The sequence below is a fragment of the Triturus cristatus genome, chromosome 9, assembly GCF_964204655.1.
Source record: "Triturus cristatus chromosome 9, aTriCri1.1, whole genome shotgun sequence".
NCBI classification, from domain to species: Eukaryota; Metazoa; Chordata; class Amphibia; order Caudata; family Salamandridae; genus Triturus; species Triturus cristatus.
Genome location: NC_140592.1, coordinates 48271819 through 48287981, shown reverse-complemented (window position 1 = coordinate 48287981; position 16163 = coordinate 48271819). Strand labels below are relative to the sequence as shown.

The 16163-nt window shown below is 45.3% G+C and overlaps 1 protein-coding gene across 1 annotated transcript in view; it reads right to left on the bottom strand.

The window, feature by feature from the left end:
- CELSR3 (cadherin EGF LAG seven-pass G-type receptor 3) overlaps positions 1-16163 on the bottom strand; it is a 790626-nt gene that overhangs the window by 96818 nt on the left and 677645 nt on the right. The window contains exons 22-24 of the mRNA XM_085624365.1: positions 13360-13527; positions 12838-12964; positions 460-666 (exon numbers count right to left, since the gene is read on the bottom strand). Of these exons, the coding sequence (XP_085480491.1) occupies positions 460-666; positions 12838-12964; positions 13360-13527 (502 nt within the window). The remainder of the gene's footprint in view (positions 1-459; positions 667-12837; positions 12965-13359; positions 13528-16163) is intronic.

Here is a 16163-nt window from a genome sequence, read left to right as displayed (position 1 = left end):
ACTAGGTCACACTAATGGCAAATGTGCACCATATAAGCTTAGTAATGAACTCAATGTTTCCCCCAAGGAAGTTGTAACCACAAGTACCTGTGTAACCGAAGTAGACCCACAGGGCTCAATACAAGAAAGACAATAAGGTCTCTCAATACAGCAATAGTACTGCTTGAATGTAAATGATTTCGAATTTGTATTCATACTTCACTGACCATCAGGTTAAATTATCATGGCTGTTACGTACACTGAACGGTAAAGAAGATTAATACTTTTTAAAATGGAAGGTAAGAATCTGAGGATAAGGATTAGAATTTGGACATGTACAATCAGGTATTACAAAGTAAGACATAAAATTACAGTTAGTTTGAAAGCTAATCTTCCCCACACTTCAGTTCCTATACTTCTCAGTGCACTGTACTGTTCAGGAGCCAGAAGGCAGCTTGGACACTCTTGGCTTTGCCTCACCTGGTTTTCTGTGCGGTTGATGCCCAGCAGAAACACCATCTCACAGAAGAAGAGGGCCACAGCAATGTTGGAGTGGATGCCTCGGGTGTTGGTCTTCAGCCCCTTCAGACAGGCCAGGATAATGAATGTGAGAAGCAGGGCCACCAGCGAGATGGATAGTGTGGAGTAAGTGACGATTGCTAGCGTCTCCAAGTCCCCTTCCAACTGCTGCAGAGAACAAGGAACAAGGAACACGTCAGACCATATGGGGTTCATTGTACGAAGGGCTCCAAAGCATGGCTTCCTTTGTTCCACTAAGAGAGCAGTACCAATAAGCACTGCACTTCAAGATATGTTAGTCACTGAATACATTAAAAGTTCTAGACGTATGCGTGGTTAATGCCCCGAGAAGTACGGGAAATAAATAATACACACAAGATAAATGCTGTCAAAATAGAGAAAAATCTATTTTCAAGGCAGGGAGGACAGGTGAATATCTAGTTAATTCACTTCACTTCACAATTGTCCTCTCTTCATGGGCCTGCTTGATAGAGACTTCCTTTTAAACACTGATCTTTTTGAAAAAGAAGCAGCAATAACCATCTGAAAAGTTCAATTTGGTGTGATAGATACCAGAATAAGGAATGGGAATATTTATTTCTGCAGTACATTGATTGGGATGGGGCGCAATAACATTAGGCATAGACATGAATTAGATAATTTTCCACCAACAGAAGTTATAAATTATTAAAAATCTCATTAGAGCAGTATTTTCATATACAAAACTTGTTTATAAAGTGTCCATTAAACTATATTTAATAAATAGTTTTTCACTCCTGTTTTAGACAATTCTGTGTAAGCCCCCTCCAAGGACTAAATAGGATAAAGAATTGCCTGCAATGTAAGATGTCCTGATGAGGACTACTAAATCATACTATCTGAAGCTAAACGTCACTGCAATCTTTCTATCGTCAGTGGGAATCCTGTTCTGCAGGTGATATGTTGTCAACGGTGCTTGCGGTTTGTACTTTACCTGTGACGCTTACACAACTTGTGTGGTCTTGGGTGCTCCATTACTAAGGCACTAAGTATTCACGACTCATCAAATGGTGGTTCATTGAGCTCAGTACTGAGTATGTCTCCGTTCACTACTATGCTCTCGTTCGAATACCATTTCTGTTCAAGTGCTAACCTTCTCTGGAGCACTTCAGTAGTTATCTGATGAACATGTAATAGAAACTTATAGACCACAATTATATTCTGCAATTTTCCCTACTTCAATACAAACAGACAATAATGAATAGCAATATCACTGTCTAGAGAAGCAAAATGTGTTGGCTGTCTTTTGTGGGAAACATCCTTTACAACTCAATATTAACCACACAGTGGCTTTACCACACATGCATTTACCACACATGCTTTTTTGGGTGCTTTTACAAAGCCTTTACCATGCATGGTAAGTCTAGTTAAGATAAGTATATGTGTGTGTGTATGTGTATGTATGTATGTGTTTTTCAGGTTGGCTTGGTTGATATTTTACCAATCCAAAGCTGTAATACTGTGCCTGGAGTGGTAAATGGCTTTTGTCATTTTACAGCTCAGCATGAACATTACTGTGCTAGTTAGTTCTATGCTTAAAGACTTTACTGTAGAAATGGCAAAAGACTCTGTACCTTTCTATCTTGCCGTGGATGGCACTGTGCTAATCCTATGCTTAAAGACTTTGATAGAAAAGCAGACATTTGAGATGAGCAGATCTAGAGAGTCGCTGGTGTTGAGAGTGCTCTATACGGGAGCTGCTTTCCACCTAAACTTGAGAACTACCCAGAGTTCTCTGCTTTTTTTTTGCAGATATATATATATATACACACACACACACACATATATATATATATGGGTTTAGGGGAGGAGTATAGGGTGGTAAGGGCATTTTTAGGGTTTATGGTAAGGGTATTTTTAGGGTTTTAGAGGTGGATAAGGGTATTGGGTTAGTGCTTCAGTCAACCAACTTCTCTACTTTGCCCGGGGAGTGAATCACACTCTGTGGACTTAAGGAGAAGGAGCTGTTACGTAGGAAAACCAAGGTTAAATTTAACTGGACATTTTACTTTTGTCCTGAACTGGAGTTACAGGGAGCTTTCCTACTAACCTGAACCTGGGTCCTTTGGTGCACCAGGAAAAAAAGTTACAAACCTTTTTTTTAAAGATGGGACTAAGAAATGTTTCATCCCCTGAGAAACAGAGCAAGGTACTGAGCCTACCCGTAAAAAGATGTAACCTTTGATTTCTACGTTCGCTGAGATTTTGACATTAGGTTCAGGGCTGCTGTGGGACTACAAAATGGTCTCCAACCTTGTGGAGCCCTGTTCAACTACAGTTTCCAACCTTGCACCAATGAAAAATGTTGACCTTCAGACATTCTTTTTACCGGGACAAATCACCATTCCCCTGACCTCACTCCATCACTGGTTGGCCACAAAGCCGGCATAAGGCACAGTTGCCCCAAACATTTGACTAGGGTGAACCAAACAATTAATATCCAACCACACTCTATCACCAGTTAGCCAGTTACCTATGTCCTATTATAATGCACCCTAGTGACTAAAAGTGATCTTGTGTTTTCACTGCTTCTTTTGAAAGTTTTTTCTTTTTTTGTTTTTTTTAAAACACAGCTGTAAGAATACATTGCAGTGAATATAATTCAGAGTGCAGCACATTAGAATGGTATATATCGACATAGCATAATGACACATTGGCAGTCTAGAGTACAGAAACGACTGTGCAACCCCAAGGCCCTGGACCTTCTGATATCTATATCGGATTTTCTCCATATTAATGTATTATTTGTTTTCTCCTTTAGTGTAAAATGGTTTGGATATTTTAGGTTATGTACTTCTTGACTCTAAATGAGTTGTTGGTGTTATTGCACATGCAAAACATGCATTGTTCTATATCAAGCTATCAAGGGTGAGCCAAGTAGCCCTCACAGAAGTCTGTTTACGTAAAAGGAATCACAATGTGTTGGCTTTGTGGGAACTGAGCCAAAGTTCACATCTGGACTGCAGCCTCTCTCTCCCTAGTAGCTTCTTTATCTGGTTTCCTTCTATCTTTTACTATATTACAGCTTATTTTTCTTTTTTCTTACGGTTTCAATTTCTAGATAGAAGCGTTAGTTTCATTTATCTGTCCACCATTAATGCAAATAATTACTTGAGATTGCGTTCGGGTGGAAATGAGTAGTGGAGCCTCATTCTCTCCAGACTCCTGCTACATGGTTCCCAGCTCTGCTCGTGTGTTTCCTTTCTCTGATGCAGCCCTTGTTTTTCATATTCTTAGTGGATTAGCTCTATGTGTTATGTACATAATCAGATCTGTTTTGTGGCCCCCCGCAACAAACGCGTGAACGGGTCACAAGCAGTAAATGTTAGATATGTATACTCATAAATCACTCGCAGCGCTATAAATATATTACAAAGTCATCTTTTATTTGCCAACAATTTTCAATCTATAATGGGAAAGCATGGTCATTCCTCAAGCAGAGGACAGACAAATAACCTGAACATTGTAACCACCTCTCCGGACTTTGTTTAAGGTAAGCAGTCAGCTCTAGTCTATCAATATAAATATATTCTACAGATATCTGTCACATCTGAAAGCTGGTTAACAATTCAATAATGCAATAAAGACTAATTTGGACATATTTGTAAGATTAAATCACTTGTTAATCAGAGGAATGTTCAAGACAAGGAACATGTAAAATGCAGAATATATGACACTTTCTACTTAAAGTAACAGGCACTTTTAATTACACCCTCGTTTTCTTGTATCATTACCAATTATTGAAAATACAATAAAATCCACTGCTATCAGGCTATTGAACAAAGCAAGCCTTTCAAATCTAGATTCTCATATATCCATAACTAAACATGAGTGTGGAAGCTCAAACCCATACGCAGCTAAACGTACAACATATTTGATTAGATACTAAGAAGTATAAGAGCAGAGTTTAGAAATCAAGACTATCATTCACAAGAATACATGCAAACCTTCCTCTGTATATCAGGCTACTAGACCCTTTGTTCTCACTTGTATGCTATATTCTGTCTACCTTAGTCACTGCTCGTGATTGCCTCGTCATTCATTCTAATGTCATCTTATCTACCCTAAGATATTTAATAATCCCTCTTAATTACAACCATGTTGTAAAAGTTGCAACACAACTGGATAGCCTGGGTCAGAATCTTTAATGGGCCTATTATGTTGAAAATACTTATCCTCAGGGCGGTGTATAGACTGCTACTATAAATAAGTCCTCAAGGGAAAATAAGAATAAATACCTTGTAATGACTTAAGCAGTTGAACAATTGTTGAACGGCAAAGGTTTTTCCGGTGTGCCCGGTAATCAATTATTTGCATTTATTTAGGCCAAACTGACAAACTCTGCATTGATTAAAAACAGAAAACCTAATCCTAAATGTAATCAGACTATATTTATTTACATATAAAGGTGTTGCTCTGTTGTGAATATTTGTTTTGGAGTAAGCACTAGATATGCGTTCCCTGTCCAAAAATATATGTTGTTCCCTTTGACTTATGTGCCACTTTAATCAATCAATCAACCAGTAGATTTGTAGAGCGCTTTTTGTCACCCATGCTCATCAAGTTGTCAGTGGGCTGCTTCTGTCTTTGTGGTATGTTATGTTAAGTCCATTTCTCAAGTTCGCATTTACCAAACAAGCATTTGTAATGCAAATAGGTCTCGCATTTGTGAGTTAGAGCTATTGACGTTGTAAATGGCAATGTTTTTACCTACAGGTCTTATTTTTGGAGTGAATGTATGTAGTGTGCAAAATCCCTTGGAAAGGTCCTGCACTTCGTAATAAATATATTGAAAATGACGCAAAATGTGGCTTGTGTCAACAATTGCTTGGCACGTACCTCATTGGTGAAGTGTCGCCACACATGCACACCGTGGTGCTTTACTAATGCGAAACTCATTAATAAAAGTAGTGCTTACAGACTAACCAACGTGATCGGGATCGGAGCGTGTGAATCCGAATCCCGGCTTCTCTTTCATTTTCTTGACTATTTGACTCACTCTCTTGCATCTTGGTTATCCTCCAAACACTGAGAGGCAATAAAGTTTGCCAAGGGGGCGGGGGCAGGGGGGCTTCGGGGGTACATGAAAATGTATTCATTGCCTAGTTTTCAAAGGTCACCCGGTGATATTAGTTAAAAGTGTGCCGATTTCATTAAGATATTAAGAGTACTTTACTTTACATCTATGAGAAAATCGACATTAACTGAACAAAATGCCAGAATGCGTGTCAGTTTTCACAGTGTTTTAGACAGTACTGGTTGCTTAGTTTCATTGCATAAATGTTTGTATTTACTCTTTTACACAGCATCCAAAGTAGGTTACCTAACCCCAAAGCCCCGAGTTGTTAAATGACCCATAGAAGGGGGTGTTTTACAGTTGAGCAAATGTGTCCAAATGTAATTTTGGTAGTGCCATGGAGTGATCAGCCAATGAGGTACTCCATGAGCAGATATTTAACTACACATTCAAAACGTACGGTATTGTGGCTCTTGTTTGTTTGTACACAACCACCTCTCTGAGTGTGTTTATTAACATAGAGCTTCATCTACCAGACAGTGCTCACAGAGGTGTGACTAAAGCACAGAACCAAATGTATTCATTTATCCTGAGTGTGAAGGCACCCGGAGGGCTTAGGTGCCTGCCCGGAGAGGCTAGGGATCACAGCGCTTCTACAGACTCTGCTGTGCTCCTCTGCACCAGCAGGGCACAGCTCAGAATCTGCCGCTTCTGCTAAGAATAGGTGAAGGGTTGAGGTTGGGGCATGTGGGAGTTGCCGGCAGATTTCCAGGTTATTGAACGTGATGATTCTGACGTGAGGCAATGGAGACTGACTTTGTCTGTTTGTCTGCACCAGTCTATTTCTCTACCATCTACCAGGCTCACTGACATGTATCCATTCATCTCTCTTTGTTAGAGGTGCACGAGCCAATATATTAATTAACAGGTAGAGCCAGCCGGAGATGAGCCTAGCGTATATGAGCCAGTGGGCAAGCCGTGAAAATGATCGGCATGTTACTCATACAGTAAACATAACGTAAATGTGCGATAATGTCTCTTCAGAATTAAAAAAAGTGCATTTCTTTAGCGTGTGACCTCAGTATACAAGATTATAGCACTGAATTGAGAGGAAGTTATTAAAAGTGATCGTTTTAAGCATGAGTTAAAACACTGCCGCTCCTCCCGCCCGACAACAATGCCATTTGTGAACTAAGAGGTGTCAGTTGCCATGCATACCCCGAATGTTGCCTAGAGTCTTATTATATTTAGAGTAACATTAAAATCTAGTTCATTAAACACGAGAAGTTTTTGTACAGTACGCATCTTGAACTCGCATATTGCAAGGTGGCAGATGAAAACGAAAGTGCCGGCAGGCAAGAAAACACGAGCATGAGTGGGGGGGTGGGAAGAGGGTGAGAAGTCACAGACTGAGGGAGGGGGCAGTGGGGTGGGGGACAGGGAAGAAAATAGTGTTAGGAGTAAAGGGGACAATAGCTGTGGAAGGATACAAATGATGAATGAGGAGGGACTAACAAGCCTCAAACCAATCGGAAGGCAGCATTTAAGACAAAAGCCAATGGGCAGAGAGTGGGCGGAGCTTCCACGAAGCTTCCACACTACAGTATATACTGAATGCCTCGCAAGGCGTTGGCAGCGCATTCGCACTGCAATGCTAGGCGAGACCTAAAAGAAAATAGTGCCAGGATTAAAGGGGCCAATAGCCTTGGAAGGATACAAATGATGAATGAGGAGGAACTAACAAGCCTCAAACCAATCGGAAGGCAGCATTTAAGACAGAAGCCAATGGGCAGAGAGTGGGCGGTGCGCTTCCACAAAACTTCCACACTACAGTATATACTGCATGCCTCGCAAGGCGATGGCAGCGCATTCGCACTGCAATGCTAGGCGAGACCTAAAAGGGCTTTACAGCGCTAACGAAGGATGGGCATCAACATCAAGTGACACGGGATGGAGCTAACGTACTCTTTATTGTTTAGGTGGATTTCCTGCAAAAAGGGGCAGTCTTCTTAAGAGTTTTTGTTGTCTGGTGGAGCACACCTCTGAGAACCCCTTCTCTAAAAGAGGGATGAAACATTACCTTTTCCTGCTTTCCTTCCAGGTGGGTATGTTCCACAAAACTAATGCCCTGGAGACATTTGTATTCTCTGCATGGAGGTATTGCATTCTGGGTACCTAACTCTTTTATAGTGACCAGAGATGGTGGTTGGGTTATTGTGACCATAGAAAACCCATATCCACACAACTGGGCTGCACATGCATAGGACACTCTGGTATGAACTTTCTTGGTAATAAGGGAGAAAGAAAATGAGATAATATTACTCATATGATATATTTGAAGTCCATGAACGCTCTTACTTGCCATGATCCAATTTGAAAATATCTAAATGATGAAATCTAAACAGGAATGAGAAGCAAAATAAAACTACAAAAAAAATGAATCCATTTTCTTTTGATTTTTGCTGATTGCTACACGAGCGCTGGTCGCGCTATCATCTAGCTCGGACAACTGATCTTTTTATCTCCCTTTTGCCTATCTTTGTTCATTTTGGTTTTTTAACCCCTGCTTTTACTGCCGCTATATTGGGCTTGCTGTCCTCTTACCTGCATTTAAATCAGGAAAACACACCGCCTTTTGGTGGGTCCGGGTTCCGGGGCGGATTTCTTTTGCGGGCGCCATCTTTGGTGGGGCTGAGTGTGTGTGGGCGCGGGCGCCATCTTGGAGCGTCCCGACGCTCGAGTGGATGTGGGAGACGCCTATTTAAGGCGGACTCGTTTTTCAGGCTCTCTGCTGATTGCTACACGAGCGCTGGTCGCGCTATCATCTAGCTCGGACAACTGGTCTTTTTATCTCCCTTTTGCCTATCTTTGTTCATTTTGGTTTTTTAACCCCTGCTTTTACTGCCGCTATATTGGGCTTGCTGTCCTCTTACCTGCATTTAAATCAGGAAAACACACCGCCATTTGGTGGGTCCGGGTTCCGGGGCGGATTTCTTTTGCGGGCGCCATCTTTGGTTGGGCTGAGTGTGTGTGGGCGCGGGCGCCATCTTGGAGCGTCCCGACGCTCAAGTGGATGTGGGAGACGCCTATTTAAGGCGGACTCGTTTTTCAGGCTCTCTGCTGATTGCTACACGAGCGCTGGTCGCGCTATCATCTAGCTCGGACAACTGGTCTTTTTATCTCCCTTTTGCCTATCTTTGTTCATTTTGGTTTTTTAACCCCTGCTTTTACTGCCGCTATATTGGGCTTGCTGTCCTCTTACCTGCATTTAAATCAGGAAAACACACCGCCATTTGGTGGGTCCGGGTTCCGGGGCGGATTTCTTTTGCGGGCGCCATCTTTGGTTGGGCTGAGTGTGTGTGGGCGCGGGCGCCATCTTGGAGCGTCCCGACGCTCGAGTGGATGTGGGAGACGCCTATTTAAGGCGGACTCGTCCGCGCAGCGGGACGCCGTTCGCTTAGCCGGAGTCGTGCCAGAGTCCTGCCCGTCTGCGCCCGTCAGCGTCCCGGAGGCGTTTGAGGCGACGGGCAGGACGCGGCCATTCGGCTCGAGTTAGCTTGCTTTTTTGAGCACCATGCTACACTACTCGGGTCCGGAACTTCGGTCTTGGCAGTACACAAATGGTTTCTGCCGGACGGTTTTTCCTGCTCGCCACAAGGGCAAGCATTGCTGCCCTGAGTGTGGCTGGCGCCCGCAGAAACATCTTGGCGATGCGCCACAGAAGGCGGCGGTTTGCGCTAAACATCTGGGCCTACTGCTCAACACTCGATCTCTGGGCCGGCACGCCCTGGATGTTTTTGATTTGCTAGAGTCAGAAAAACCCCTGTTCCTAATGCTCACCGAGACGTGGCTCGGCGAGGCGTCCAACCCAGATATTGCCACTGCTATCCCGCCCGAGTATAACATCTTCAGGCAGGATAGGCCGAAGGGGCGTGGAGGTGGGGTGGCATTAATAGTCAACAAAATGGTCACCTGCACCATCATTCCATCGGACGCGATCAAGGATTGCGAATCCCTTGCCTTCGCCATTGTCCTTTCACCACACCAATCGATGAAGGGTCTTCTAGTCTATCGGCCGCCAGGGCCCATGGGCTCTTTTTTTGAAGAGTTCCAGTCGGTGACCTCTTCTTTGTTACTTACATCAGAACATTGCATTGTCGCCGGGGACTTCAACGTCCATATGGACGTGGAAACGGATCCCGATGCGATGAAAATGTTGGAGGTCACAGCCCCTATGGGCCTGGTTCCCTATCATGTTGGGCCGACCCATGAGAAGGGACATACCCTGGATTTGACCTTCTCTACGACCCCTATAGAGATGTTGGCCCCCACTCAGGTGCTTTGGTCTGACCACAGGCTGGTGAGATTTTATCTCTCAGATGTTGGGAAGCCTGCCGGTGTCCCCCGGCAGACTTCCGTGGGATTCAGGCCACTTCACCGGATTACTCCGGAACTGTTGGCGCAGTCCTGCGCCGATCACCCCTGTGCCTTAACCGGGAACTTAGAGGAGGATGTGGAGCGTTTGCAGGTCTGGCTCTCAGAGAGGCTCAATGATCTTGCTCCTCTGAGACCCCTCCGCAAACCCGAAAAAGGTGCTTCTGCCCCTTGGTTTACGGAAGCATTGGCGGCCTCTCGTCGGCAATGCAAGGTAGCGGAAAGAGCATGGCGCGTGAAATACGACGCGACGGCGAAACTCACCTACAGGTCTCTGGCGAAAGCGTACCATCGGAACATCCTCGCGGAGAAGAAGGCTTATTTTGCTAGAAAAATTGAAGCCGCTTCCAACTCCTGTAAGGAGCTTTTCGCCATTGTGCGGGAGTTTACAGCCTCTCGCGCAGCGCCTGCCCAGACCCCCTCTCCTGCGCCTTGGGTTAGGGCGATTGCGGACTTTTTCACCTCTAAGATCCAGCGGATCCAGGACTCCTTCCTTGTGTTGGATCCTGAGGTACCAGGTCGGGCGGAGAATGCCGCTGTTACCCGACCGAACGCCGGTGTGGCCTTGGCAGCTTTCCCTCCTCTCTCGCTGACAGCTTCATTTGACCTGATGGTGGGACTAAAGTCAGGTTCCCCTCGGGATGCCTGCCCCGCAAAATTTCTGGCTAAAATGGCAGCTGTCATTAATCCACTCGTGAACCCCCTGTTGAACTGTTCTCTTGCACAGGGTGTGGTTCCCCAGTCCTGGAAGCAGGCAATGATTATTCCCCTGCTTAAAAAGCCTGGTCTGGATGTGGAGGTGTTAGCGAATTATAGACCTATCTCGCTCCTGCCGGCTTTGGCGAAGGTCATTGAAAAGCACGTGCATAAGGTGCTTGCCGATTACTTGGAGGCCCACGACCTACTGCACCCTACCCAGTCGGGTTTCCGCGCCAATCTTAGCACCGAAACAGCCCTCCTGGAAGTCTCGGAGGCGATAAAGGAGGTGCTGGATTCGGGTGGGAGAGCGATGCTGGTGATGTTAGACCTGTCGGCGGCCTTTGACACCGTCCCTCATGAGGGTCTGCTTGCTAGACTCTCAGAGATTGGTCTTCGAGGGACGGTGCTCCAGTGGTTTCGATCTTTCCTGGCAGGCCGTCGACAATCGGTCTGGGCTTCGGCTTGCTCCGCCGAGATGTCGCCATTGGGTGTCGGAGTTCCTCAGGGCTCTGTCCTGAGCCCAACTCTATTTAATATCTTCATGACCCCTCTGGCGGCCCTGGCGGAGTCTTTCGGGGCCCAGATCGTTTCTTACGCCGATGACACCCAGCTCCTCTTCACCTGTGAGAGGGGTGCGGACTTCGATGGAGGTAGGATCCAGGGTTGCCTTGAGGCTGTGTTTCAGTGGTTCCATCATAACAGCCTCAAGTGCAACTCGGATAAATCCGAGGTCCTCTTTTTTGGGTGCAGCTCGGACCCGGACTGGAAAGTGTGGTGGCCTGAGAACATGTTTCCACCAGCAAGTTCGTCCCAGGTAGCTAAAAACCTTGGGATTAAGATCGACAATGGCCTCACACTACGCTCGCAGGTAATCGGTCTCACAGGCACCTGCTTTGGCTTACTCCGGATGCTTCGCAAGTTCCTTCCCTTGCTATCGGAGGAACACAGGAAGATCACGGTGCAGGCGATGATAGGCTCGAGAATAGACTATTCCAACGTCCTCTATCTCGGCCTGCCAGAATACCTGCTTCAACGATTACAGGTTGTTCAGAATTCGGCAGCACGTGCTATTTTTGGACTATCTCGCCGTGCCAGAGCCTCGGGCCTTTTGGAGGCTCTGCACTGGCTTCCTGTCCGGAAGCGGATAGTTTTTAAAACTCTCACCCTGGCACACAAAGCCTTGCACACATCTGGAGCAAAATATCTTCAGAAAAGGCTGTCCTTTTACCGTCCTGCCAGATCGCTTAGGTCTGAAGCCTTGTTTCTTGCTGCAGTGCCCCGCGTGAAGAGAGCTCGCATCGGTGGCCGCTCCTTTAAATTATTAGCGCCTCAGCTGTGGAACAAATTGCCTGTGTCCCTGCGCAGCACCCCTAACTTGTTGGCCTTTAGGAAGGGGCTTAAAACTTGGCTTTTCACTTCTTAGTTTCAGGTCCTATCAGGTTTCCTCTTTTTCTGTTTCTGTTCATTTTCCCTGTTGTGTTTTGAGATCAGTGTGCAATTCAAAGCGTCGGGACACTCTTTCGAGTAGCCGCACGCTATACAAAAAACCTGTATAACATAACATAACATAACATTTTTAGTGCGCACCCTTGGCTATGGATATTAATCACTTCATAGCATACATCCACACACCACATTGAGAGCTTGATTTTCTGAATTAGAGTTGAGTGGTAATGTATAGTGTGATGCGTAAGTGTGTAATCCACTGGTAGAAATTCCACCTCTAGACCATGCCCACGTAAGAAATTCTGCCCATGGTTTCTTCTCTGGATTTAGCACTTCCTTTGCTCTTCAACTCTAATTATGCTTGAGTCTGCAATTTGTCGATGAAATAACTTAAATAACTTTTGTTTCTCAAACATATCATATTGTAAGGTTACCAAGTATTTCTTGGGCACTCGGCTCTGTGTGTGAAACATGGTTGGAAAGACAAACACTGCCACAGGGACTTAAAAAAGTATGCAGAACAAACATAATAAGCTATAGGTAAAGGCTAAAGACATGTGAAACATATATCATAAGACATAGGGGGAGGAGTTCCAGAATACTAACTTATGATTATGTAAATAGATTTCTTTAATCAGGTCCTGGTATTTATTTAAAAAACACCACAATGCTAATGAGTTTTGAGGGGGTTGAGCTGTACTTACTTCTCGCTGAGAGCTATCCATGAGTACCCCAAATGTGCCTAGCTGAGAGCACTGGCAGCGCACGTGAGTAGTGTTCCTGTACACCAGATCGCAGTCCCTCGCAGTCCAACTGCCGAGAACACCGACGCTGTGACGGAAGACACAAATCAGACACATTGGTATCAAAGGAATGTTCTTGCTGTCTTGAGATCCATTACTAATACCTTTCTTAAGAATGACGGCATCGTACACTGAAATAAAAACTAATTTTCTACTTAATGTTCTAAATCTGTGGAATTAATTTCTTGAAATCCGTTAAACTGTGTAACAGAGACTGAATGCACATGTCACAATAAGTAATGATGCAATTAATTAATTAAAAACACAAAGCCAGAATTACAAATATCTTCTGTGTGCATTTGAGTCATACTTCGGACTTACTCCAGAATTCCACCCAGCCATGGTTCAAACCTTAATGAACTGGTGCACTAGAGATATGAAGTGGATTACCCACATATCAGTGAGGGGACGACTATGACTTACTAGCTAGTATGGTTCCACTGAACGCAGAGCGGCTTGCTACGATTGACCGTTTCCAACAAGCGAAATTCCAGCATCAGAGGCGAGTCCAGGACACCCCTGAGGAAGGTGTGATTCTTGAACACAGAGACACTGATGATGGGAGAATTCATCACAGGGTTTTTCGGAAATCTGAAATAAAGTATAGAATGTACCAAGGTAGATGCAAGGGTTTTACAACAGAAAGATAGGCGTAATATATTATACCATGTTTCTTACAAATTAACGCAGCTGCACACTGATGGCAACATGACTGCAGCCATAAATATGATAATCACAAACACCAAACGTTATCTAAACTGCCTCAATCAAAATTGTTTTCGAGAGCAGTTGTTCGAATTTAGCTGTAAATTACTCCTGAATTTCCAGAAGTAGACAAACTTGTTCATAGTGAAAAGGTTTGCGAAATGGACTATTAGCCCTACGATGAACTGCAGCAGGGGGAAGAGGATAACTCTAAATTACTAAAAGTTAGAAAATGCCTCCTTGTCAATGGAAAGCATCAATGCCTTGGGCTACTAGGACTTTTGAGATAGGGGTGACACATGAAAAATGGGTGGCAGAATCTCGAATCAACTACCACAATAGGTAAGTATGCATTTATTTACTATTCTTTTTTTAAAAAGAGTAATGGGGTTATTGGTAACGAGTGTTTGGTGAATCTTGGCAATTTTATGGTCCTCGAGATCTCCCATAAATACTTTGGCCTCTATAGGGTGAAATTCCAGCAATTCCTCCAACTGTGCAATATATAAGGCCAGCGCATGGTGGAAATGAAGGTATTTATAAAACTGCGTGCGGGGCATGTTGAATTCTCTTTGGAGCTCTTGGAATGATTTTAATGTCTGACCACGTATAACCACCCCTAGCGTGGCGATTCCGATGTTGTTCCATCCCTTGAATCCAGGCAGTGTGGACAGCTGAGACAACAGACCGTTGTGCTACAGGGGAGTGTCTCCAGTCAATCCGCCCCACCACCTCATTCAACGCAGGGACTGTGTTCAAGTCCCGAATACCACCCTCGACGCTGGCGGCAGTGCCGGGAGTTCCGGCACCGCACAGAGGTAAGTGTGAAGGGTCGTAACCCCCAACAGCCAGTGTTTCACCTCATACGCTGGGTCTTATCTGTCTCAATACCACCATTTGATGGGCATTAGAATGTGGGTTGTTGCATGATGTGCCTGGATATCTGGGGTCGCTATTCCCCCACAGTATGTGGACTGGAAATATGTTCTCAGGGCCAGCTAGACAGAGCCACTGCCCCAAAGATATTGGCCCTAGATCGCGTTGAGTTGCTGGAACCACGCAGTTGGTATAGGGAATAGTTAATTCTGCAGTTGGTACAGAAGGCGGGGGAAGGAAACCATCTTGAATATTGCTGACCTACCAAACAAGGACAAGGGCAGATGGGACCAGGACTGCGTCTCTGCTTTAACTCGTTTCCACAAAGGAGCCAGATTCTTGTCCCAAGATCAGGGCTGCGAGGCAGACCGAAACACTCCCAGGAATTTAAACCCCTCCGTAGTCACTGTCACGTCCCTGGACCAGAGACCCAGTTTTCCCGTCCCCGCAGAGGCCACAGAACTGATGTGTGGGCATTCATTTATAATCCCGAGGTCTACCCAAATATTTGCATTATACGGAGTAGTCTCGGCACCGTCCTGTTGGGCTCCGTGAGGAAGAGCAGCACATCGACCGCATATAGGGCTGTGCGGTCCAAGACTCCCATCAACTGTTGTTTTTGCATTTGTCACCCCCGAGTGGGACGGGTATGCTCAGACGTGAGTCCCGTGCTCTCCATGCCACTGGAATTAAGCTATCCTGGCTGAAGAGGGGTGAAACCCCGAAACCAGTCCTAGGATGCTTGATTCCAGTCCAGGGAGGACCTGGCTTGGCAGTTCGGGCTGGACTGTTCCCATGAGGCACAGGGTCAAGACTGATTTGCATATGGCTGGGTTCAAACTGGAATGGCATGGTGAGCAAAAAAACGATGGATTTAGGCCCAGATCTCTGTACTGGGGTGAATGTATGACATTGATCTGCATTCTGTCCATCAACTGTTGTTTTTGCATTTGTCACCCCCGAGTGGGACGGGTATGCTCAGAAGTGAGTCCCGTGCTCTCCATGCCACTGGAATCAAGCTATCCTGGCTGAAGAGGGGTGAAACCCCGAAACCGGTCCTAGGATGCTTGGTTTCAGTCCAGGGAGGACCTGGCTTGGCAGTTCGGGCTGGACTGTTCCCATGAGGCACAGGGTCAAGACTGATTTGCATATGGCTGGGTTCAAACTGGAATGGCATGGTGAGCAAAAAAACGATGGATTTAGGCCCAGATCTCTGTACTGGGGTGAATGTATGACATTGTTCTGCATTCTGTCCATCAACTGTTGTTTTTGCATTTGTCACCCCTGAGTGGGACGGGTATGCTCAGACGTGAGTCCCATGCTCTCCATGCCACTGGAATCAAGCTATCCTGGCTGAAGAGGGGTGAAAGCCCGAAACCGGTCCTAGGATGCTTGGTTCCAGTCCAGGGAGGACCTGGCTTGGCAGTTCGGGCTGGACTGTTCCCATGAGGCACAGGGTCAAGACTGATTTGCATATGGCTGGGTTCAAACTGGAATGGCATGGTGAGCAAAAAAACGATGGATTTAGGCCCAGATCTCTGTACTGGGGTGAATGTATGATATTGTTCTGCATTCTGTCCATCAACTGTTGTTTTTGCATTTGTCACCCCCGAGTGGGACGGGTATGCTCAGACGTGAGCCCCGTG